Here is a 25721-nt window from a genome sequence, read left to right as displayed (position 1 = left end):
GTGTAGGAAAATCGGACTTGTCAAGACTCGAGTTATCCTTTGTGCTGCTGCATGTCAGCCATGGCTACTGACTGTCAAAATTTTCACCAGCATGCAATATTTCATATCATCTTTATCCATTACCAGAGTAAACATTTTGGCTCCAAGCAGAACCGTACAATGATGTGCATTAGTCTTCAACAGTATCCTGTAATTATTTTGGAAGAGAAAGCAAATACTTCATAATTATATGGACAATTATCTCTCTGAAAAGTTTTCAAAGGATGTTCCTCATATTTAATCAAATAAAGCTTGAGTTCATGTAGGCAGAGGAGGGGTTAATCTTAATTTATATATTTTCATACCCAATTCAGTTTCCAGAAACTGCAAAGTTCAGACAATTTGTTCAGTAGCAGAGCTACTTTGGAAACACAGACGCTTTCAAGCAGAACAAGCATCATCACTGCATAGCATTGTACAGCAATTGTGCCTTGATGTACTCTCACAGGTCAAGTTACTCTACTTGATATACCACTGCATAAAAGAACTTTCTTTGTTGTTTAGAGCTTCTTATTATCATCTGCATATTTGTGTTCTGTCACAGTGACACAAAATGTTTCACAAAATGCAGTCATCCATTTCCAAAATAACTTTTATCCCAAAGAACCTCCAGATTTACCTTCAACTAGACACTGAAACTGGGGGGATATTGTCTGAAGGCATTGTTTACATGATGAAACGATACAATAGAATTCAGTCAGAGAATTACACTGACAAGGGACAAAGCAAAGCATATTACAGAGAGGACAGAAGGGCATCTTGGGACTAGACAGACAGACAGGAATTGTTGCTCAAGAAGGCTACAGTGCGGGGGGGGTAAGAGGATGAAGCCTAGTGTTCAGCATGCTTGGATAATTGTATTTTGTAGCACGTTGGATGTCACACCTTCCTGATTTTTTTTTTAAACAAAACAGAACATTGTGCATAGTGCACTAATCCACTGCACATTATTTACACATTCCTATGTCCAAATGTCCACAACAAACCCTCCTTGGAAAAAGGGCTATTCCAGGCCATAAGTGAGACTAACTGCCTGAGTCCTACACACGGAGTGCTGCCGTTTCTAATCACTTTCTGAACAGTGAAGTGTAATAAGCGTTTTTCGTAATGTCTGAGAAAGGGCAAAGAAATTTAAGTGAATTAAATTTAAACAATGTGGTCTGAGAAGGTCTGTGATAGCTTCCCAGTGATAAGCACGGCTGCTGTTTATCTGTGTGTGTCTTCACTCTTTTACAATATTTAGCTGGGCACCACTGTAACCCCATATATATACACCAGCATATGGCATCTGAAACAGGCTGCAGGCTGCTGTGCCATTGCTGTTTATGCACTTCGAAAATGGTCTTTCTCTACACGTCTTGAAAAGGCAATTTACTCCACCACAGCACTATCTCTTACCCGCAGATTCGGTTAATAAAATATATTTGCCAAGTACCAGAAGGTTAAAGATGCCAATTCAGACAAATGCAGGTCTTTGGAAAAACAGGCTGAGAGCCTAAGAAAGCATGTAAACCTAGCTCTGCAGAGAAGTAAGCACTGCCAGAAACCAACTTCTAAAAATTTCTGGATAAGGCTGGAATTAGACTAAATTCTTTGCCTCAGCAGAAGCATTTGAATGGATTGCTAAAGACATTGGCACATCCACTTTGTTGAATTAGCTGTGTTGCGTGGTCGGTAGCACTTCTAGGTATTTGTTACCCTTTAGCTCTTTCTATCCGGATGGAGTGTGCTCGGCCGTCGTGAAACTCTCCAGCTTCCGGTTTGATGGTGATTCTGTGGGGATCCCGTATCCCAGTGGAGACATGCACTTCTAGTCGACCTCTGTTCAGGAACACTGCATAGTAGGCCTGCAAGGTATACGTTGGTATTAGACAGCAAGTTGCATTTGGAAAGGAATTATTTCACGCAGTTTTACATTAGTGTGTATGTTTTATTTTCTAACACTGGTTTTTATTATTTTGCTCACCACAGTCAAGATACTGTCGTTTCAGATTCTGCTGCTGCTGCTGTGTTCAGACTCTTGCCATTTTATAATGAGTAATGGGTAAAATCAGGTTATGCTAGAAAGCCTCGTCAAAAGTTTTGACTCTCAGCATGCCTGTTTGCAGGGAAGGATGGAGACTTCTAATCTACAAGTCTTCTGATTTTTGCTGTTACAAGGCCTGTCTTAAACCTATCAAGTCCTGAGGAGCATTGATCTCAGGGCAAGTTCTGCATTTGGAGGGCTGGCAAATCACACTAGTAGTTACTCTAGCAACGAATATCATGTTGTAGCAAATTTCCAGTTCTAACCTCCAGTTACTATAGCAATGAGTGTCATGCTCACTTCTGTGACCTGAAGTGCAGGGTGATGATAAAGGAGCCTCTACCCTGCAACACGGGCGAGCCATTATACTGCGTTGTCCCCGGAGCGTGCTCCTCCAGGTCACTGAGAGCTCTCTTCCAAAACAGGCAGGAAGGAGAACAATGAAATATCATTTCACAGAAGTTATGAACAAAGAAAGCACCAAAATGTTCTGTTTCTCTCTCTTGTAGCATGTCTGTCTGTGAGGTCTTGATTAATTAAAGATTTGAATAATTTCTAACAGCAGTCACACTTTCACCAGTTAGTCACTTGGACTCTGTAGGTACTTCCTCAGAACAGACTGATCCTCCTCTTCAGAAAGGAATCATACTGCAGATTTGTATTTTAGGAGAGAGAACGAGAGGTTGGAACACTCTTAAGTCTTATAACCCACAGCAGTGATCCCAAACAAGGCGCTTATCTCACACTGCTTTTAGCAGCTGGTGGGGTTTTTTTTGTTTGTTTTGGTTTGGATTTTTTTGTCGTCTCTGGGGCAACACAATGATCCTCATTTATGTCTGTATGAACAGGAATGAGACATGTATCTAAGCGTTACTAGTGCATGAGTAGTCCTCAGAAGGAGTGAGGAACCGCATTCTCAAATATTTAGGTTTGATTAAAAGAACCAACATGGAAGCAACTATATGATAGAAAAATAAATCTGTTGTTTAGCAACAAGCAATGGACGCCTTACTGCAAATCTTTAAGAGAAACAGTTACTTCAATACAAAAAAACCAGTTCTGAGCCCTTATCAAATTCTCCATCAGATAAAGGATAACATTAGAACTAATTTATTCCCAAGTACTGAAATTTAATGTAAGTATAGATATCTGTCAGTGTATTGAAACAAACAAAGTGGAAGTAGTTCAGTAAGACTCTGGGTTTTCTTTAACTTTTGCTAGGTTGCTCGTACCTGCCCAGTCTGTCTCCGCTTTCTCCTTGGAGGGGCAGCTTTCCTTCCAGTGTACTGACGCTTTCTCCTCGGGGGGACAACCGTGACACTTGTGCCAAACAAGATGATCCCAGACTCATTCTTGGTGCTGAAGGAGAGGTTGATTTCTGTGCCCACGTCAAAGGAGACAGGCTTCAGTTCCACAAAACCTGGCTTGGGGAAGCTAACCGTGTAAATATTCTGTAGGAAGAAGAGGGTAAGAAAAGTGCATCAATAGGATTAAAAGCAAGAGTATGAATATGTAGAAAGTTTTCTTAACTAAAATAACGAACGATGTAAATATAACTAGTATGAAGAGATGGAAGGTAATAATAAACACCAAGCAATTTATGTCTCCAAGTGTTGTGCAAACACTAATTTACCTGTTTACATCTGGCATCATTAGAGTATTTCTGGAAACCTGTCTTACAGGAAGGCAAAGTTCCAGTGTTATTTTAGTATATCCTCTTGGATTAAAAATAACTGCTCACAGGTGGGTTTTTTTATATCCATTGAGTTAATACAATAAGATTTTCCTTTTAAATCAATACAATAGATAACAATGGCCAATATGAACATAAACTAGATTCTTTTACTTGTCAAATGTGCCCAGAAAAATGCTTTCCATTAATCAGTTGTTATTGCTTCACTAAGCACCACTGCTTTCTTGATGACTCAGGCTCATAAATGAAGCCCTGGTTGCACATGGCCCAGCTCTTTCGACATCGGTAGCCATTAACACAATTTAAAGAGTTACATCAGTGCATACTCCTGAAGATTTTCTGTAATCACCACCAATTCTTGTACTCTTCCAGCTGGGGAAGACCAGTCTATGGAAACAGTGACTTTTTCTAAAATAACTCACATTTTTTCAGTACATTAGAACTGGTTTCAGGTATAGAGATAATAGATTATGCTAGATAAAATCACTGCTGATGATGTTCGCCTTTCTCTGAAATCCAAGGGCATTTAAATAATTGAGTGTATATCCAGTCTTTACCTTTTGCTGTTGCTTCGCTTCTTTTCAGTTATCCTACATATCCTGTTTTGTACAATGTAGATATTTTATTTAATTCCCCAACAAAACAATTAATCCAATTAGATTTCAAATTCTGAAACCTCAACAGTTACAAAATAACATGAAAACCAAAATTCTTTCTAAGATTCATAGCAACAGAAGAAAATCAACACGACTATCCCATCTTTCCGATTCAGGAGAGAATCTATAATAAATGCAAACCAACATGAACTTCTGTAGAATTTTTTTTTTCTGAAGATTTAAAAGCAGTTGAACAATCTGGGTGATTATCGTTTAGCTTTGTCACAAATCTGAAAACTTAAAAATGGCCATCTCATGACAGATCCGTATAGTCTAATATCCTGAGAGTCTCACTGTTTTGTGCTTTTTGCCCTGACGAAGGCCAGAGAGAGAAGTGATAATCACAGCAAAAGAGAGTGCTCATCTTTATTTTGGCCTGGCCAGGTTCCAGTCACTGTTCAAAGGAAATTTTCAACGTTTTGGAGAACAATGTTTGTAGAGCATCTGTTTAACAGCTCATTTGGATTTGCTGCAGTGCTATCTGATATGGAACTCTAGATCATACATCTGCTTGCAAAACTATCTTATATAGCATACATTTCCAGGGAAGAAATGTAAACTATTTATTGGGAGGCAAATATCACTGGAAAGATTTTTATTATATATATATGAATACACTTCCCTGGAAAATTACTATATTCTCTCTCAAACTTGAGATTCCTTGCATTTTATATGCATCAGAAGCCTGTTAATTAGAAGAAACACTTGAAAATAAATAGACTTGAGTTGTATTCAAAGTTAAAATAATGACACCAATTTTGCACATTCTTAGTGATAAGTTAGAAATGCACCTTCCAGCTCAGTGGTAGCTCATAACAGTAAGTGCTCCATTATTCCTACCCTAAAGGTGACTTTGTTTCAGTTGCCTCCAAATGTACTGTGATTTTCAAAGTACCTCAGGTTTTCTGTAGTGAATGATTTTATAATAACAATTAAAAAAAAAAAAGTTTAAATCCTTTGATTTTATGAGCATCAAAATATTTTAAGTTTTTTGCAATACTGTCAGTACTTCATTCTATCCTCATTAATGTCAGTAATTCCCATTTTGGTCAGCTGAAACAGAGCTAGAGCACTGCTAAGCATTTCAGAAAATCCTACCCTTTAGGGATAGGGATATCACCACTGTCCAGGGATACTGTCCACAAAGTTAGGATCTGAAAAACTAGTCTACTTGCTGATCAGACTAATTAATATCTTTTTTTTTTCTTAAAAATAACCGTTCTGATTTTCAGGTTAGGTCCCTATGTGTTCCTGAATATGCCTTATACAATTAATATGTTATGCCATAAAATCAGAAACCAGGAAACATTTACACCCATTAAGACCAAAATACATGAAAGTCAGACTAACCTCTAGTGTGCATCCTTTGGTCAGACCAACAAAATCAGGACTACTCAATATATTATACGGCGTCCTTGAAATTTCAATCTCTTTGAGGCAACCTGTATATTTCTTTAAGTTCACTTCAGGCCTAAAAAGAATTTAGAAGTACAATGTATTTTCAAAAAACAGAGTTTAGGGAGAACACAGTCAGCCAGACGCACACACATGCACTTTCAGATGCACAGATGCTTGATTTTTTTTTTTTAAATACACACATACACTCCAATAAATACATCTTGCTGTCTACCACCTATCAGCACATATTGCACTTTGCCTTCCATCACTCAAAGGTGTAATAGGAGATTCATCTCATCTCCATTTGACAACAGTCCTCTTTCCCATTTTTAATTTATTTTCTTTAGTGTTTTTTTGGTGGGGGTTTTTTGTTTGTTTGGGTTTTTTTAAGGAGCGCTGTCACCTTTGGTGTTTAAACGCAGTGAGCTATGAAATAAGAAAGTAGTTGTTCCGTAGACAAAGCAGAAAGATGTAAGCTAGGAAATAATAACAATAAGGAGAGACCTTAACTGGAAGACAGATGTTTCATTCATCTTTTTTCATGCTATATCCTAATGAACAAGGAACCTTAGCAGCATACAAACATCTTTACTAAAGACTGAAAGAAATTTTCATTATTTTTTTTTTCTTATGCTTTAGGAATTCTTTATGTTCATATGGACTGACATTTGTTTTCTATGTATTTTATATTCCCAGTATCTTTCCTATGAAAACTGCTGCATATTTTCTTGTGACAGCAATATATTTGACCTTCTCAGACAGTTTAAAAAAAAAAGATTTTGTTTTGTTACAAAACCTAACTATCCATCCAAGACAGAAAAATGCTGTAATAGAATTGCAAAGTTCCATGGTTTGGCTCATCATCTGGTTGCCAGGAGATACTAAAAAAAAAATAAGAATGCTGAAGTATGATTTCCCAAGCCTGGGAACACCAGACTGAGACCATAACTGCTGGCAACATCTATACTAGTTTGCCAGAAGAAAAGCCTTATAAAGTCACTTCAGAAAAAAAGTTGCCATTCACGTCATAGAGACTAAATCCAAAAAGATAAAGAGCACTAGCTAATTCACTCACAATATCACCCAGGAGTGTTTAGTAGAATATCTGAAAAATACGAACACCTCAAAGAAAGAAAAATGGATTTGGAAATAAATATGGAGTTAAAACTGTGGGGAGAAAAAAACCCAACTGTAAAACCCAAATATTTCAGCTCCCTGGAAAGGAAGAAAAGATTTTAAAGAATATTAATTACAAAATAAAGCCATTTTGCACAGATAGCGTTCAGCTGCACATTTTGATACTGAAAGCCATTCTTTGCATTACAGCCATCCTAGCAAGCGCGGTGTGTTCTCTGGTAAATTTACATCCCCAAAAGTGAGCACCTGGCTTACTAAATCCATATTCTGCTTTAGTTACAGTCACGTAGCTATGGTCACCTTTCATTTTTAATTTTTTATTTACTATCTTCTCCCCAGTTCCTTCACAGCCCCTCATCTTCCCAGCAGTATAAGAGTTTTGCCACGTCACTGCCAGCAGTGCCCATAGTCTTCTGACTCTGCCATCCAGAAACCATTCCTGTTCCTGCCCTGTCCTGTTACGGACTGCCCTCACGCAACAGGCAGTCACTGTTACCTTGTAATTCTCAACCCATATGAACTCTACGTCCTTGTAAACATTTAACACTTGCTTGATGTCTTCCTAATACTCCCTCTTTCCCCTCCCAAAATATACAGAACAAGGTCCAAGCTCATTCAGATCTTGGATAAGTTCTTGGCCTTTTTATTTTCCTTTTTTTCCAAACAAGGATCAAATTCAAGGGAACACAAGAAAAGATTTCTGGAGCTTGGGAGAAAATAATCTTTTAGGATTTGGGGTGGAAGCTGCATTTTTTTAATTAATGCCAAGATTTAAACTGCCAAACAGTGGAGTTCAGTTCATATCTGATCAGATCAAATCAGAAGTAATGGATGCAAATAGTTGCAACTGGAAACAGAAAGAGGTGACCTCTCCTGTCCCCCTCTTCTTGAAGTGGCAAAAGCCACAAAAATCTGCACCTCGCTTTCGTGCCCTCCTCAGTAACTACGTCGCTGCCTTGGAGCGCGGGGCTCCTCACCCGACCCGGTACCACAGCCTGGAGGTCAGGGCCCAACCGGGCAGCACAGCTCGCCGTAGCTCTGCTGCCGAGACGTTACAGCGTCACAACCAAACAGAGCTGAAGTAAGCAGCTGTGCCAAGAAAACAGAAGCCGCTGGTGTAGGTGTGCGCACAGCATGTAAGGTGACGGTGTCAAGCACTGGGGAGCAGCTTTGCTTGTTGCAGCAGGAGCGACTCGCTGAATTAACAGCCTTAGCATAACAGCTGGCATAAACGCTGCCCACACGCTGCTTCTGCGCTGCTGCCGGGGCTTTCAAGCTGCACTTACTAGACACATGCAAATCATGCAAGTAAGCTGATTATTTTTACCTTGCTTTCATACTAGGGTGAGAGAGAAAGACCAAAGGGGGGGAAAAAAAATAATCACAATTAAATTAATTGTAGCAAATGATACTCATTAGCAAGGTTCAAATACTTCACAGTGAAGCAGATACACAGCATTTACAGACAACACATAATAGATGGTGAGATTCTGTATACACTATCACGCTATAGTCATTAACAGGGTTACTCTGCAAACAGCTACCTTAAAACGTAACATATCAGAGAGCTTTTATAATTCGTTGCTATACTTGGTCGTGAGTAAAAGCAAACCATGTAAAAGAATTTGGCAGAAGTGACACCACCTGATAATTACAGTCACGAGTACCTCGCTGTCTATTGTTTGCAGTAGCTCAGCTTTGCCCTAATGCCCCTTTCACTATTTTTGATTCTAATTTGCCATAACATTCATCTTGCCCCAGTGACTAATGAATCATAGCTGTAGGCAAAATGGTTACCATAGGTCCAAGTAGCTGTGCTACACTGACCCTGTGAGCAACCACAAAGGATTTGTTGGAAGATAATCACTCCAGACATTTTGTTAGGCACTGGTGTGATTTCACAATTACATAATACAGCGTTACATTTCATGAGTAAAACAGTTCTTAGATCTTTTCATTGCTGGGCGATTTGACATCAGAGGTCAGTTATTAATCTAATAAATTAACAAATATGTCCATTCTTTTAGTTGCGGAACAGCCTGCGGACTAATCGCAAGTTTCTTGTGCGCAAGACCACTTCAAGGCTGTCATTGTGCCACGTAGTTGAAGTTGACGTAGATGAATGGGCCTGTTTCTGTGTTGCTCATCTGTTCATTGTAGCGGACAATTCTCCTATTCTTGTAATTGCAAAACTGCTGAATATTCATTAAAACACTGAGTAAGTTTTTTGGTCTATTTAAAACCATGTAATACAGTCATTACATTCAAGTATTTGTTTTAAAGCTTAACTTAAAGTTTATCATTAGTATTGTATCATATTCTTCAATTTCTGAATACAGAAGGAATTTAATCTAAGGAATCCAGGAAATAATGTCTACAAATAATTTTAAGTTATATCTAAACACAGTATTTTTATTGGTATTGAAAGTACACTGACCCTGATTAGGAAAAAATTTGCATACCCATTTAACAGTAATCCTATGAGTAGTAGTTTGTAGTTCAATTTTTCTACTCATGCACAAGGTAAACACTTGTGCTTCATTTTGTGGAGAAATGGAGCCATTTCTGTAAGTCTGAAGTCACAAATATTATTCATCAAATTAAAAAAATACTTAAAAAAGGCAGCTACATCATTGTTCTTACACAGCATCTGAAAGACGTACTGCACCATTACCGCTAATTCCATTGGGTTTGTGTACAATGTGAGCTGTGTGAGACACACTGAAACGCACAACATGAGCAAACAAAGCGTCGGTCTGCTGTGGCAATATAAGGTACATTGGGAACTCGCCATTCACTTACTCCAAGCGAACTTGAGAAATAAATACAGAGAATAAGATTACACTGCATTTACACCCCCTTAAAAAAAAAGGTAAATAAATTGCTTTGAGCCACGTTACCTTAGATTTCTCAGGGTTGGCAATCCCCCAAAATATATTTTCTCATGCCCTTTTAAATTGAGCCCAAAGTGGCTGCCTGTAGAAGTTGTTGCTATGGTCTCTTCTTCATCAGTATCCAAGTCTATAATTGATATGTTGGCTAGAAGAGATTGAGATGTTTCAAAATATCAGACACAAACAATGATGTCTTAACGTAAGAAACCAAATGAGAACTATTTGGAGGGTTAGCAGGTGAGGAGAGAGGCAAGGAGCGTGGTATTTTGCAATTAAGACACTGGATTTTCAAATTGTCAATAATCGGCAGGGGAAGCGATCTACACTTTCCCCTGTTCCCATAACAACCTGAAAAGCCATAGCAATTCTGTATGTTTTTTTAATATATATTCTCTAAATCTGCTTCAATTTGGTATGTTCTTTGTGTCAATGTAATTTGGAGCTAATGCTTCAGGACAAATTCAAGACAGAAGAGATCATTTTACATGTAATTTGTGATTTCAGTCCAAAGGTTGTCACTTGAACAGGATTTTTTAGTGTAAAAGTTTGTTAAGCATTGTCATTATGTGCCTTAGAGATTGGTGATCAGTCACTCTAAACCATTTTCAAACCCAAAGCAGTCAGTTGCTGTCATGTCTAATCTCGATCTGGAGTCAGTGATGCGCTACATACAACCATCCTATTTAAAAGCTTGTTCCGTGTATATTTTTAATGTATGGATTAATACAGAATATAGAGTTCAATGAGATAGACGAGACACAGCGAAAAAAGCTGAGCAGACCCCAAGGAAGAAAGGGATATTGTACCATAGGTACGCAAAGAAAGGGTTGGTTCCGTCCTTCCACTGAAGGAGGGGGAAGATGAGCAAGCAGACGTGTGGCACTTAATTGCTGTCTGGGATTAAACCACGACACCTTCCTTTTTAAAAATTCAGGCAGTTAAATGCAAGAGATTGATTATAGCCTACACCCCCCTCCCAACCCCCAATAGCTAAGGAATGAAATGAACTTCATTTTAACTAAAACATTGACCAGCCTGATTTCTGGCTAAATACGGAATTGAGAGAGCTTGGAGATGAAAGACCTGTCAACCTCTGGAGATTTCAAAGAGAGAACTGGCTAGAAGAGCCAGACGTATAATCCATAGAGAGGAAGGAGTGACGGGAGGATGGGAAGTAGAGTCTTCTCTGATAGAAGCTCCCCCCACAGGCAAGTCTCTTGTAGAAGCAGCCAGCTAAATAAATGCTTTAAAAGACAGAAGGAATGTGCAAAACCTGAAAACAAACTACTGTTTTCAGGAGTGAAAGAGGGCTGTATGGGGGATAAACTTACCTGCTGTACCTACTGTAAACAGATTAATTTTCCTTTAATTTCTATACCTGTATCTTCTTTACAAACACATTATATGTTTGGATGGTATTAACAGATTATAATTATGTGACACTATTGTATCTTAATATCTCCCGAGTTAAGTATGAACTAAGACAAGCAACATGGCAATCCTCCTCTAAAGGTGGAGCAAATCTAGCTCTGAGTTACTCTGGCCAGCGACCCAGCTCCCGAGACTGCAAATTCAGCCAAATGACAAGACAGTGGGTTGGTGTTTGAGGTGCGAAGGTCAGGAACCGCAGGGCAGAGGAGGAAGAGTGTGCTCAGGGGCTCACGGTGACCCTGCAGACTCAGCATGCAGTAAGACTTCAGGACACAAGGGCACAAAGAACGTCACAGATGCCATAAATAAAATTAATTTGGCTCAGGTAAGTTTCTACCAGTCATGTAACTAGATTAAAAAGAAAAACAACCACGTCATTTTGCCAGCACGATAGCCAGCTTTCTTTGTGATCTCATCAATTCCCACCACTTCACATTTTGTACCAGTAACAGGTTAAAGGATTAGTAGCGCTTTTGAAGATGTTCCCAGTTGTTTCCATGCAGATTCAGATCATGGCACACTGCATATCATTAGGGAATATAAAACAGTTGTTGATACGTCTACTGAGATACTGTACTACGAATACTGAAGTAATTGCTTTTTAACTGCCTTGGGATGTGCTGAGCATGAGAGGACTGTACAGCATGAAAGCTATTGCTGTCCAAACAAAACACACATAGGTTTGTTTTAAGATTTTGAACAACATCAGGGAACTGATGAAAAAGCTGCTTTTTTCCCCACTCAGAAGCATTTTAGAGTGTAATTTATGCAACTGTAAAGCAGAATTATGCCTGAAAATTAAGCTACCTGTTCATAAAAGGTCTGTTTGACAGTGCAATCACTCACATGCAACACATCACATCTGTAATCTAAGCAAAAGTTGCTAAATCACTGGAACTTCGTAATTCCAGCAATTTTGCACATCATCTTCCCCATGATTAGATGGTTAGCTGAACTGCACAGGTAACTGGGAAAGTCATGGTGTTGCCACCACAGGAACTCACCTTGCTTTTGAATTCTTGTCAAGGTGAATGATTTCCATTTGCCATCATTATGATTTTGGTTGCTGCTAACAGAAGCTGTACCTGATCCCAGATCGTAGCTGACTTTTATACGTCCACCACTGAGTTCTACACTCATGAAATCTTTCTGTTAATGAAAAGGATTACATACCCATGGTTCTAGTTCATTTTGGTGAGAGGCATATGACATTAAGTAAACACTGTCTTTTTTCAGGGTGAAAACAGACAACTTCTTTCAAGCTTTAAAAAAAAAAAAAAAAATCTGCGTAGGCATTTAGTGCCCAGGACTATAATGTACAAAAGTCTGCTGCCAAGAAATTATTTTTCCCCCTTTTCTCCTTTGCATTGATAACTCTTGGCTGGAATTTTGCTAACAACTTAACTGGTCATTTGATGGGTTGTCTGTGCTTTTAATTTCTTGAAATTGAAAACAAAAATACACATAATTACCTGAAACTAATACTTAGCTTTGAGTAATATGTCTGTACTACAGTTAGCGCATTTACTACATATCTCAGCTAGATTTAAACTTGCAAGGTAGAAAACAAGAATAGTAAATATGTAAACTAGGTGTGTTTTACAGAGGTTTCCAGAGACTAATCTGTACCGAGGGAGCAACAGAACACTGTGAACTGTTACTCTCATCAACCACTGACACCAATATCTGAGCAGTAACTGGAGATGACTGACTGGAACAGTGGTATACGCTGCAGTATCTACATAAAAAGAGCTGGCAGGATATAAAGAGCAAAACAAACAGCCAGGGAACTGCATAGCATAAAAAGCATTAAGTGAGTAGTGGTGGAACTGTGACCCAGGACATGAATGTATGTACCAGAGGAATTTTAAGTCTAATTATCATTTTGCTCATGGCCAGTTCCACCTGTGTTCAGACCTAGGGAGAACGAAAATATTTTACCATGTGCTGAATACTTAGTCAAAACTGTGATAATAATGTTATATACATGAACATAAATTTATGTTAAGAACAAAACATTTCATAAACTCAGTACTCTAGATGCTTATGCATGTCTATCCATGCATCACTGGAAAGAGCATCCTCAGAGTTTTTATACAGTGGGACAATATCTTATAAGACAAATTGTATCAGGAACCAGTTGCCTTTCAGCTCCTAGTGTTTTTCAGAAGTTCAAATAAACATTTTGTTTCTAGAAAACTACATAAATTGATAATAATTATACAAAATCATATAAAAGAATTACATTATTATACTTTCAATGTTAAGTTATAAAAATTATTTAGAAAACCTACGTAAGTACTTCATTATAATAAATAAATGTTAACTTGGACTATAGTCAGTCAGGAGGAGCATCCTCCTCTTTAATTAAAAATTCCAGCAATTCTGATAATTCTTCCCAAAACACAGGAATCTGAAATAAGAATGATTTACACAAACACAGTTTTTGTAAACCAGTGAGTTTTCACAGAATTCTCACAGATTTCACAGAATTTCTCAAATTCTTCAAGTTATCAGTGAGAACTGCTGTACATAATTTCTGGCCCATATGCAACAGCTAAGGAAAGGACTCTCTTCCCATTCAGGCATGCAAAACGACTTGGATCAGAGATGCTGAAGCTGAGTTATTCCTGATTCATGTGAGGGTCTGGCCAGATGTTTTCATAAATAACTCCTCGTTTTCCACACATATTTGATAGTGTGTTTGAATGAAAACCTTGAACAGCTTTCTAACTAATGCTTCTACTCTCCATCTTATCTGTAAAAGGCACCATTTGTAGACCTTTTAAAAACGTCATCACCATCACATCCTGTTTGTTGCACCATTCAGTTCCCCCTTAATACCACTCACATGAAACACAAACATTTTCTTTATATCAGTAGGACTTCTAAGACTTGCCTCTTCCCATATTCTCCCTGCCCTCACACTGTTATTTTAAACTACGAATGTATCATCACAACTGACATTGTTTGCACAGGTAAACATATGGGATAAATGAAAATTAATCAGTATTTCAGAAAAGCTGGAATTCTCAGACTAACATAATGCTCCCCAGTCAGTAATCAGTGACTGATGAATCCAGCCATGGCAAAGATGGCATGAAACCTGTACGGAGCGTAGAGATCAGGTGGTTGTTCTTACCAAGTCATCCGTAGCAAGATACATCAGCAGGGCGTTCGATGAGAAGGTCCTGAATTTGAACATGACTGTGGAAATATTGGGGTTCCAGCGGATCGGGCGGCTCACCATGGCGTAGCTGTCGCCATCGAACTGGACTGTCCCTTCACCATCTGCCACCTGTGGACTGGAAAGGGGTAATTCCAACCATTTACCTTTGCCGTGCGAGGTTAAAAGTAAAAGTAGTGGGGGGAATAGGGGAGTGAGGGGACACCTCTTGGTAGTCTTCCTGAACTTAGTTTGATTTCATATCAAACCCCTGTTCTGACAAGTGAAGCTGTAAGGTCAGCTCACTGGCTGTCCAACAGGAAAGCATATCTGGGAGGAAGATGGAATAGGAATGTCACATGTATCTTATGGTCTGTAATGACTTATTTTGCAATCCTCAATGTAAAAGAGCATCTGAATTTGAACAAGAGACCTACATGCACAATACTGGCCATCACCATGTTTCCCATTTATTCTGACACACATACAAGGATCTTTTATGTCATCCTCTCACCTTCCATAGCGACATTTAAGTTTTTGCAATTAGAATTTCTGGAGAGCAGGACTCTTTCTGGTACTGGAATAATGGGTTAAGGTAAAAGGGAGCTTTTAATACACAGTTTTAATACAGTTTTCTACAAATCTCAAATTCAGTGGTTTTTTTACCCCTTCCCCCCCAAGCAAGATGATCTACATTATCACTAATGAATAAGAAAATTAAATTCAGCCAGAGAAGCACAAAAAGGCTTAGGCATTTCCATTAGGACTTGAGTGGTACTGAAATGCATATATGCATCATCATGCTCCTTAAATGTCTACCTAAGTTCCAAGGGCCTACAGTTTTAGTCAAGGAAATCCTCTGGTATTTCCAGAATTGTTTTGGTTCAGAACTGGAATTTCCATCACTTTCAAAGGGCTAAGCCTTAGCAGGTTGTCAAAGTAGGCTGCTAGTTTCAAAACCTGCCTAATCGTAACTTCCCTGACGGGGTCTACAGTTAGTTTACCTAATGAAGCGCGAGCTTCAGTGTCACATACTGACACTGCCAAATTCACTAAACACGAGGAGCATCTAAGAACAGTGCTGCTTTCATGTGGCAGGTCACTGAGAAAGTCATGAACAAGAATGTGGGAGACCCAGAGTGTGTCTTCTGCGCTGTAGTATCCGGTAGGGCCTCTGTATAAGGACCCACGGGTTTTAAAGCTGAGACATGGCACAAGAAAGTGAGATTGGTTTGATGGGAAAGAGGAATGTAGATCACAGATCACTAAGGAGAAGGACACATCTGGAAAGGAAGTAGTTTATGTTGTTTTAAAATTCCTGAAGAGTGTTCTGAGCCTACCTATGTGAATCCTGGTCCTGCCTGGATAGATCAGTTACCCTACTGGAACCACAGGTCACGGACAGGTACAGGATTTCCCAATGTCTTTTGAGAATGGAAACACTTTTTTCTTGTGGGATCTCTGCTCACTGCGCTGATGGCTGAATGGCACCTGACTCTGCCCCCTGCTGCGTAAGACATACAGGCACCCACACCACAGCTGTCCATGAGCCAGACTTGGTCCCACTGTGGAACTCGCCCTCTCATGTTCTGACTACTCCTGGTTATTTGTGAACAGGAGCCTTTCCGTCACAGCACTACTACACCATGTTAATTCTGTTAAGACACCAACCACATTTACAACCCAGATTGGGTGCTTCCCCTCTTGGTGTAATGCAACTTAACTTCATGTTTTCTACCACTCTCAGTGTTGCATACAGACCACAGCTGTCTACTGGAACTTGATGGCTGCTGTGGAAGTCCCTGCTGCTTAGCAGAGAACGCCGTGTCACCGCAGACGGGGTCACGAAGGAGCATGAGAAACAGTCAGTGCGGTACCTACCTGACAGCACACCCTTTGCAGTCACCTTCGAGATCCCTGAAATTCCACAGCCCAATGGGCTTGCTGTCTAGGAAGGTCTCACCCATGCAGCCAGTGAAGGTGGTGACTCTTACAGCATCTGACTTCTGCAACAGAAAACACAAACCCCATTAGAATTCAATTCGAAGTGACCTAAAGTGTCTGAAATTAAAACTGGTATGAAAATGACAAATACCAGAAGATGCTTATTATTTTAAATATAAACAATAATAATTCAAACACTTCATCAACAAAAATGAGAACCAAACTTTATCAGCCGGGGTGGAAAAGTGCATTTATTTGAGACTCTGGGGATGGCCTAGGCAGAACGATTCTTGGAGAATGCGAAACTGCCCTGGCTTCCACATCACTGACAGCTTTCCCAGCTATTAAGAGAGCTTCCTGCTCCCACTGTTGCAGTTCTATCTGGATTTTTGTTTAGGGCTTCACAGAAAATGGACTATGAGAAATCTCGCCTGCAATACAGTAAGCAAAATGTTTCTACTGTACTCAATGCTCAAAAACCTGGAAATGGAGCAGATCATCCCAGATAAAAGACCAACTGTGAACTCAACTGTCTACACACGTAAAGTTCATGCTGAATTTTGGATGCAGAAAAACGTGCAGATGGAAAAGCGATTACAACATATATTCCGTCAAAACTCATTAAGCTAGGGTCACGCACGTGCGGTAATGCTCATTAGATCATGGTATGGTACTGTGATTAAGGTAGTAATATTTGACAGTACACAGAGTACTCAGCTCAAAATTATCCTTCTAAAAATACCTAGTTTCATTTAACTTTCACTTCATCAATATGAGCTGATTGAAAATCTATATACTTAGCTATTTGGGATAGACAAGCACCTGCTGTTTTCCATACAGCAATTACAAATATTAAGATCTTGCAAGAGAATATGGAGAAGTGCAACTTGAAAATATTCAAGGAAAAGTGTGACTCAAAAGACTTAATGTGCTGGTGATGTTTACCAGGGTAATTGGGAAGGTTTTAATTAGCAACAAGTATGAACTTAATATCACTTCTGAGAAATTCATGACATCTAAGTGTCATCGTCTTCTATTCAAGTCAGACGAAAGATGTTTTTAAAAACTGAAAATGAGCCTTCTTTTTGAGTACAGTACAAAGAGGCATACAAAAAGGGATGTGGACAAAACCCCAGGACAAGTCAAAAGCACTCCAAAACCCAATAGTATGGAAAAGCAGATTTCTGAGACAAAGGTTTAAAAAATGCCAGTGACCTTAATAAATGCCCCAACAGCTTCATGGTTTTTGAAAAGAGTCTCAGTTAAGGTCTTCATTTTTTGAGCCTGACAACTGTACCACATCATGACAAAAATTCCCAGAAAAATAAAGTTATCTTTTATCTTCTGATTCACAGACTGTGTCTGAACAGACCAAGTTTGATAGTGTTTAAGACCCTGAATTGCAAGTACACCATCCATACCAAATTTACAATACATTGTCTTCCTACCTACCTCTGCCCTTGTCATTATTTATGTGGAGCTAAAAAAAAAAAAAAGAAAGGAAATTCAGGGTGGTTTTCCTGACTAAGATGAAAAAAAGAGAAGAATTCTCCAGCAATTACTTGGAGAACTCTCACTGAAGTTGAGAATGGCTGTTCTGGCATCAGACTTTTGCAGTATCCATAATTCCTGTTCAGCATCGTACCTCATCCACAAATGGTTTTATGTGCTGAATTGTGCTCACTACCCACCTCTGCCTCACTGCATCTAACTAAAGGGAAAAAGAAAAACATTCAAGTGTTCAGACTGAAGTGTTACTGTGTTGCAGGTCCTTTTGTTTCCCCTGAAACATCAAGAGCCCTTGAATCCTTTTCCCTATAGGGATTATGCTAAATCTCTATTTTTTTCCTAAATACACACTTCATGAAGCTTCATTGTTAAATAACTCTTCTTGACTGAGTATTATTCAAATACTGTTATTATTTAAATAGCAAATACATACCCCAAATAAACATTACTACTAATAAACATGAAGTAAGATCAGTAGTTACAATATTAATTTCTTAAAATTCAAACTAATTTTACCTCTTACAGTGCAATTTAAGTGAGATGACCTTTGCTAGGAGTGGAGACATCTTTTATTGGGAGGTAGGCACCAGCTTTGGGGCCTGTTTACTCAAATAGTACGTATGATCTCTCTTTACACTTAGGGTGTCTCACTTCTACCTTCAGGCTGTATTGCCAAGAGCTCTTTATTTAACAATAAAATATTTATAACACTTAAACCTAGGGATGACATCAAGTAAAACACACATATTTGTTAGTCTAATGTAACAGCTTTGCTGTGGAAATTAGGGCCAGGCACAGGACTACTTCATGCTGTGGCACAGATATTTTTGCTGGATTTCTGTATTATCTTTGATTCTCTGGATTCTTAACATAAGTATTTTTTTCAAAGTAGAATTCAGGTGAAAGCTCTGGTTTGGGAGGTTTCATGTTCTACAGCTATGCAAATATAGATGGTATTACAATGTTTCAGTACTCGCTCCACTTGCCTTCTGGTAATTCAAAGGTGATACCTAAAATAAAATTCAAATAAGTTTTGGATTTAGGCTGGCATTTGAGTATGAATTTTCATGACTTCTTCAGGGGAACACCCAAAGACATGAAGCCTAAAACCACCTGACCACACATTTTCTAGGGTCTCAACCGAGTCAATGGAATTTAAATATTGTGTAAATCAAATTCTCATGTTCTTTTCTAAATGCGGGATGATGAAACTATTGTCTTAATCATAATTCTGGCTCTCACAAGGGTTACTTGAGCCAGTCTTCCTGAGCCTGCAGTTTAGTGAGCATTTTAGTGAGGTGGGCAGACACAACCCTATAGCCTCTAACAAACTTGTGGTTGCTTGGGCTTTTGGTCACTCTAGCTGTACAGCACTACAAGCCCTGAACAGTCCTGATTCAACTCAGTGAAGTGTTTATTCAACTGAGTTATTATGGCAAGTGAAAAACAGGACATAATGCTGATGTAATTATATTTGTCACTGGTGGAAAAAAACCCCAGTAGAAGCTAAAACTTACCCCACAGAGCAAAAAACCAAGAATGAAAGAATGCGGAGAAGAATTATTAGGTGTAGGAGATAAAGTACCTCTTTCCAGTTTACTTCCATTCCCTCTGAAAAAGCAGATCAAAGGGACAGAGTACAGAAAGCCAGTGAGACCATTCTGGGTTTGTAAGGGTCACTAATCTCTGCTGTAGCAACAGAAGATTAATTAATTTTTAAAATATTTTTCAAGGGTTCTTGTTTATGGCTAACAGAAGAAAGCAAACACCTTTAGTTGCCCCTAGACAGAAAGCTGGAAGGTAGAGAGCAAACCAGGACCCCTGTTTAAGGCTGTTTAAGGTAACAGAAATTCTGTTTTGTCTAATATGCGATTCTCCAAGAAATTCTTCAGTTGACTTCCTCTCCTATTTCCCATATGAAATCACACGGCATAAAAAAAATGTGCAGGGCAGTTATTGACACCCTTAAAGTTCAACAATAAATGTCAAGATTCATTGCATCTACATTTTCAGAACTACAAAGTGTTCGTGATTTTTTCTGGATCCATTTCAGATAAAGCAGAGCACGCAGACAAGTTCTACTAATACACTGACTTGTCATTTCCTAGCTCAAGTCCCATGAAATTTTTTCCTGTTCTTGGGAATGCTTATCAGTCAGACATATCTCAGTTAAGTTAGCTGGCAATTGTGCACACCTGCCAAGTTTTACTTTTTTGTGTGCAGAAGCCTTGAGTTACGTACCTGGTCAAGTTTTAAAAGGAAGTTACCTGACTGTGCTCCAAAACACAAAGATGTCTTTCAAGACACTGATTTAAAGCAAGTGGAAACTACATTTTCTATTCCTCTTGTGTCCTCTGATTCTGTCTTTGTCTAGAAATGTGCAGCCACACTATTCTTTGTAAGAAAGGAATGTGTCTATCCACGTATTCCCAAACCAGAGCCACCTAGGAAGTTGAACTTTTTAAAAACTAGAAAGTTGGACCATAAAATATTGTGCTATTTCAACACTTGAGACAAATACAAACTTTAGTGTAGAAAAAAGTTCTTTGAGCTCATTGTTTGGGAAAGTCTCAATGTTATTTCTTTTTTTTTTTTTTAATTTTAAATGATGATTTTTGGTGACGTTAACATTAAAAAAAATCAAAATGTTGATCAGAAACAAAATACTTCTAAATTGTGGTTTAATGAATTTCACTGGAAAATATATGCTAATTACTACTTATGGGAGAAATTTTTTTGCTGAAAGATTTCCATCTGTTTGATTTGGCATAGATCTTCTATTCATTCCTGTTACGTTAAGCAATGTAGAAGCAGCCACCAGAAAACTGAACAGGTAAAAAGAAGGGATCTGGTGCAGGCAGTAGTTAAAAAGAAGGGTAGAATGGGGGGAAAACAGGAACAAAACCCAAGAAGATAAAGCATAAATGCCAAAAGTGGACTGCAAAGAAAGGAGGAACTGATACTGTGAGTACATGACAAAGAAAAACCTCTGAATGCAAGGGAAAATATAGTGTTATATACAATGTTAGGAGACCAGGAATGTATGGAAACAGAAGTGAGTTCCTGTCATGGATATCGAAGCCTTTTTGGGCAGCGGAACAAAACCCAAGAAGATAAAGCATAAATGCCAAAAGTGGACTGCAAAGAAAGGAGGAACTGATACTGTGAGTACATGACAAAGAAAAACCTCTGAATGCAAGGGAAAATATAGTGTTATATACAATGTTAGGAGACCAGGAATGTATGGAAACAGAAGTGAGTTCCTGTCATGGATATCGAAGCCTTTTTGGGCAGCAGTATATGTTCAAGGCAAAGCATCGCAGGAATTAGTTGTTTGGGCCAAATGCTGCCTCAATACAGCCAGGCTTCTGGTTAGAAGTTAACAGCATGGGCAGAGAAACTTCAGGTCTGTGCACATACATGTTTAGGCAAATCCTAATCATTTTTCAAGAGTGGAGGTGTACTATTTGCTACTAAAGCATCTACTACCCTGACACCAACATATTAAAGTTTACTATTTCTACCATAAACAATAACGAAACCAGAGAAGACATTACCTTTATTTTTTCAGTTAAACCACCAACAAACAGCATGGCATTAGCATCCACATCCAGAATGGTATATCCAGGTGGAGAGACAGCATTGAATGTGGCTGGCACAATGCTGGCTTTAGGACCATCCAGAGCTCGCACTGATATTGTGCCATTTTTTCCAGTCCTAGAGGTTTTAACAAAATAACAAAAGCATATGGAGTTAGTAGTTAAACCAAACATACGAAAAGTCTACTTTAGATGACAACCTTTAATAGAGGCTTGTATTACTGCTTTGATTATGTTCCATTTCGATACAAATGAACAGATTTCCATGTCTGCATAAGTTAAAGACATGATCACAGAACCGTTATTTTTTTCTCACCTCAACATCCTTTTTGAACAAAATTCACTGTACAGATGAAGTGGAATTTTCACTGACTAAAAAAAGAAGTTGCATTTCTTAAATTGTTGTAATGAAAGTAGCTTTAAGTAGATGTTTCTTGACGTAACAAATGATGCAGGCAAGGTTCCAAATTAAATTTCTAGATTTATTAGATTATATTTGAACTGAAATGAATGATCATGTTAAGTACTTCAGTTTGCACCACTGTGAGGCCCAGAGTTTGCATTTTCTCCAGTGGGCCTCTCAGGTTACTTACCAAACAGGCACAAACCCCATTATGTTTAAGGATGTTTCCTTATGGTCCTCTATGAACCATATCAAATACTGATGGTAACAACAACAACAAAAGAATTTACCATTTGTTAATAGTTTCTTCAGCAGTACATTTTCTTTAAATCCTTTAAAGGATAAACGTTCTCAGTGTAGTTTAATACTGAAGTTTAATACTGTCTGAAAGAAAGTCATTGGCATTTTCAATCTGTATTGCGCTGAAAACAAGATTCCAGTTTAAAAACATTCAGGTGCAATAATGCAGAAGTCACTGAGCAGACTGGCACATTTTAGGTGTCTAATATGTCACAAATAGCATGGATGTCTTTCATCTTCAAACAGACTGAAATGCTAACAGTGGAGTGTCTTCCATAAATAATTCTCTTTTATTTAGGGAGGACAATTGAGCTTGAAGAAAGAACTTGGCTAACTTGACAGCAAAAAGACATTGCTATCCTGTGCATAACAAGACATCAGGTTAGAAGATACTGTTCAGTATCTTGCAAAACGGGTGGATTATAGAATGTACCTGCACATGGCTCATTATCCAAAAAAATTATGAAACGCCATGACCCCTTGAGAGCAAAGAAAATTTTCATTGGAAAATATAGCTTAGATTTGCCACAGTAGTTTAAAAGTGAATTCTTGCTGAGCTGGGCTGGATGGGTCTACAGGGAACTTGTGATTCAGGTGTCCTTTGTCCTCAAAGGAAGGGTGCTGCATAATTTCTGTCATTAATTATTAAAACAATGGCAATAATTAATTCACACTTGATTAAAATCACAACTGATCAGGTCCTGCTCCTAATTGAGGCCTGCTGATTTCAAGTGACATTGTTTCACTGATCTAGTGAGTCTCAAAAATATTGTCATCCCTTGGACTGTTTCACAGAATTGACATTGTTGGCATGTTTTAAACATGCCTTAAATCATTTTGTCACATACTGTTACTAGAGATTTTCCTTTGTTAATTGATACTTTGATTGATTGCACTTCTTGATGCCAATCAGATTTGCCTCTGTAGGCAGGTAAATAACTCTGTAAGTGAAATCAGTTAAATTCCTGTACCATCAAAGTATAGGGAATTCCTATAGGAATTACTATAGAAATAAATAAATTTTACTTCAATTCCATAAAAAAATTTAAATATTTGCATGACAATCTCTGCATATACAATAAAATGCACAGTATTGGCGTACTTTTAATAAAAAAGTGACGAAAAATTATGTCCCTGGAAAACAGATGTAGTAATTATCAGTTTATTCTGAACACACTGGAAATTTTGGGGTAGACATTAACTGAACTGAACATCTCTGATCACTAATCAATAGTCAGCTTTTTCATATTTTGATTTCATTCAGTATGCTGAGTGATCTTGAGAATTTCACCACCTCTGTGCTACCACATCCACCTTCTTCAAGGCCATTTGGGATCCTTGATCAAGAATTGCTATCAACCTTTAAACCTACCATATCATTATTTTTGTGTGTCAATGTCTGTCACCATTGAAATCTACAGCAAAATTCAGCAAGGCCAGAATTTTATCTTATGTTCCTATTCTAATTGGATGGCCTGTTCCAGTTGTTCAGGCAGCTCTGTCAGGTTGCTGAAAAAATCTGTGTCTAGAACTGGGCAGAAGTTCACAGAAAAAAGGTGAGGGAATGAAATAGGTAAAACTCTACAACAGCTTATGAAGGGAGTCAGAGGGGAGTTATCAAATGGACTAAAATGCTCAGAGTTTAAGATTCTTTACTAGGTTACGTGATTTATGAAGTCTGCCTTAAGAATGCAAAATCAGTCCTGAGCTCTTCATCTTAATCCCACAAATCCAACTAATGTCTCTGCAATGTAATTCTCCTAAACACTGCTCTGTGCTTCAGATTTGTGCAGCTGTAATTGTTCTAAATTGCTGATCCAGCAGTTTGTTCAAAACTAATGGTAAGCACACCCTATATCTCCAGAACAACCAGCTTAATAGACAATGTGCTTTTGTAGGATGTGTGAATTTTTATACTATGTCCTGGCTCCATATTCTGCTGAAGCAGCTTTCTTGTAAATGAAAGTCTGGCATTACTGTATCACAAAGCTATTTTAGTATGCATAATATGAACTGGTGAAGGTTTCAACAATTTGTGTTGTACCCCAGTTTGTATTTTCCTAGCAATAAGGTTTCATTAAGCCAGTTTCTGGAGACAGTACCATAATTTTATTTAATTCTCTCCTCTAAATGGCTGATTTCTGCGATTTCAGTAAATTATTTAAACTGGATGGCATTTCCTCCTCTGAGAGCTATGGCTGTAACTGGAACTAGAATACTTTGTTTTCTTTCTCCTTCTTTCTCTCATTTTCTGACAATATTATCAGTTCTATGTTTAATACTACATGAAATTAACTATAATGATGCAGTAGGAATTCCTCAACTTCGTATCGAATTGCAATATAAATGATATCTAAATCACTAAGATCTGTTCAGAAGTAAAAGATAAAGGATATAAAGTTATGTAATACTTATGCTGTAATTACTAAACCATATATCATGTCTTTATTATTTGAATGGAAAATGTAAACTTCAACTAACAAATGTGGAATTTGAATATTAAAGTATCTGTATCTCTGAAGTTCAAAAGCATTCAACAGCTGATCTCAAATTACAAGGTATTGTTTAACTTTCATCCTTGAGTTTTCATTAACTGTATCTTTAAAAATATCTCCAGTTTGAAGAGACATCCCACCTATGGAAACTGTGTTTTGAGTAAGAATCAAGATACTGGTGTATGGCAGACCATTCATTTGCAGTACTGCATCAAGACTAGAAATTCAGAAAAGTTGCTCCTCTTTCAAATTCAAGGAGAAAAGAATAGTTGTTATCTGAGTGCCAAAAGCTGTAACAGATTTTAAAAAGAAGTTAGCTGAAGAGAATCGATAGAGTGATAGATAAACAGAAGGGAATATAAGAAGTCATAGATAGTTGATGCTAGAGGGGAAATATGTGATGAAAATAAATCTTTGACACAGAACAATTCACATTTCAATGGTGATGGTAGTGTATACACTTTTGGTACTATTGGATGTAGGTTCAAAAGTTTTCCTTAAACCAGACCAGAACTTCTCCTATTTATAACATGAACTTTTTACAAAAAGTTTTTTTTTTTTAAAGTTGATGTTTCAAATGCAGAAAACGATTCCACATAAACCTGAGGCATGCCAACTTGAGGACAGTGGTTTAGAAGCAGAACTTGTTAAATCTAGTTATTTTTTCTTTAGGAACCAAATCTTGGAAGTGAAATATATACTTGCCTAGAGGCTTCAATCCGGTACCAAAACCCATCATCAATGGTCAGATCTGGATACTCTACCCGTCCAACACCAGATCCCACATCCCACAGGAAGCTCACCTTGCCTTTGCGCATCTCTATGGCCAAGAAGTCAGTCTAGACGTAAAATATGAAAACAGAAGCAATCTTAATTAAAGGAAGTTTTCCAGAATTCTACACATTTCAGAAGGTCTAATGCGGTATCGGAAACCCACACACAGATAGTTCAGCATGAACATTAAGTCTCACAGTGATCTAAAACAAGATTCTCTTTTTCCTGATTTCCTTGTGTGCTGGATTCAGCCAGGA

At 38.1% G+C, this 25721-nt stretch overlaps 1 protein-coding gene across 1 annotated transcript in view; it reads right to left on the bottom strand.

Annotated features, from left to right (window-relative positions):
- LOC104515590 (laminin subunit alpha-2-like) overlaps positions 1-25529 on the bottom strand; it is a gene marked incomplete at both ends in the record, with an annotated part of 28214 nt that extends 2685 nt beyond the window's left edge. The window contains 9 exons of the mRNA XM_010159622.1: positions 1738-1886; positions 3298-3516; positions 5765-5885; positions 9850-9988; positions 12279-12423; positions 14417-14579; positions 16322-16446; positions 21451-21610; positions 25396-25529. Of these exons, the coding sequence (XP_010157924.1) occupies positions 1738-1886; positions 3298-3516; positions 5765-5885; positions 9850-9988; positions 12279-12423; positions 14417-14579; positions 16322-16446; positions 21451-21610; positions 25396-25529 (1355 nt within the window). The remainder of the gene's footprint in view (positions 1-1737; positions 1887-3297; positions 3517-5764; positions 5886-9849; positions 9989-12278; positions 12424-14416; positions 14580-16321; positions 16447-21450; positions 21611-25395) is intronic.
- Positions 25530-25721: the final 192 nt, after the last annotated feature.

This window comes from Eurypyga helias, unplaced genomic scaffold (assembly GCF_000690775.1).
Source record: "Eurypyga helias isolate BGI_N326 unplaced genomic scaffold, ASM69077v1 scaffold7479, whole genome shotgun sequence".
Lineage (NCBI taxonomy): Eukaryota > Metazoa > Chordata > Aves > Eurypygiformes > Eurypygidae > Eurypyga > Eurypyga helias.
This window is presented reverse-complemented; position numbering and strand designations above follow the sequence as displayed.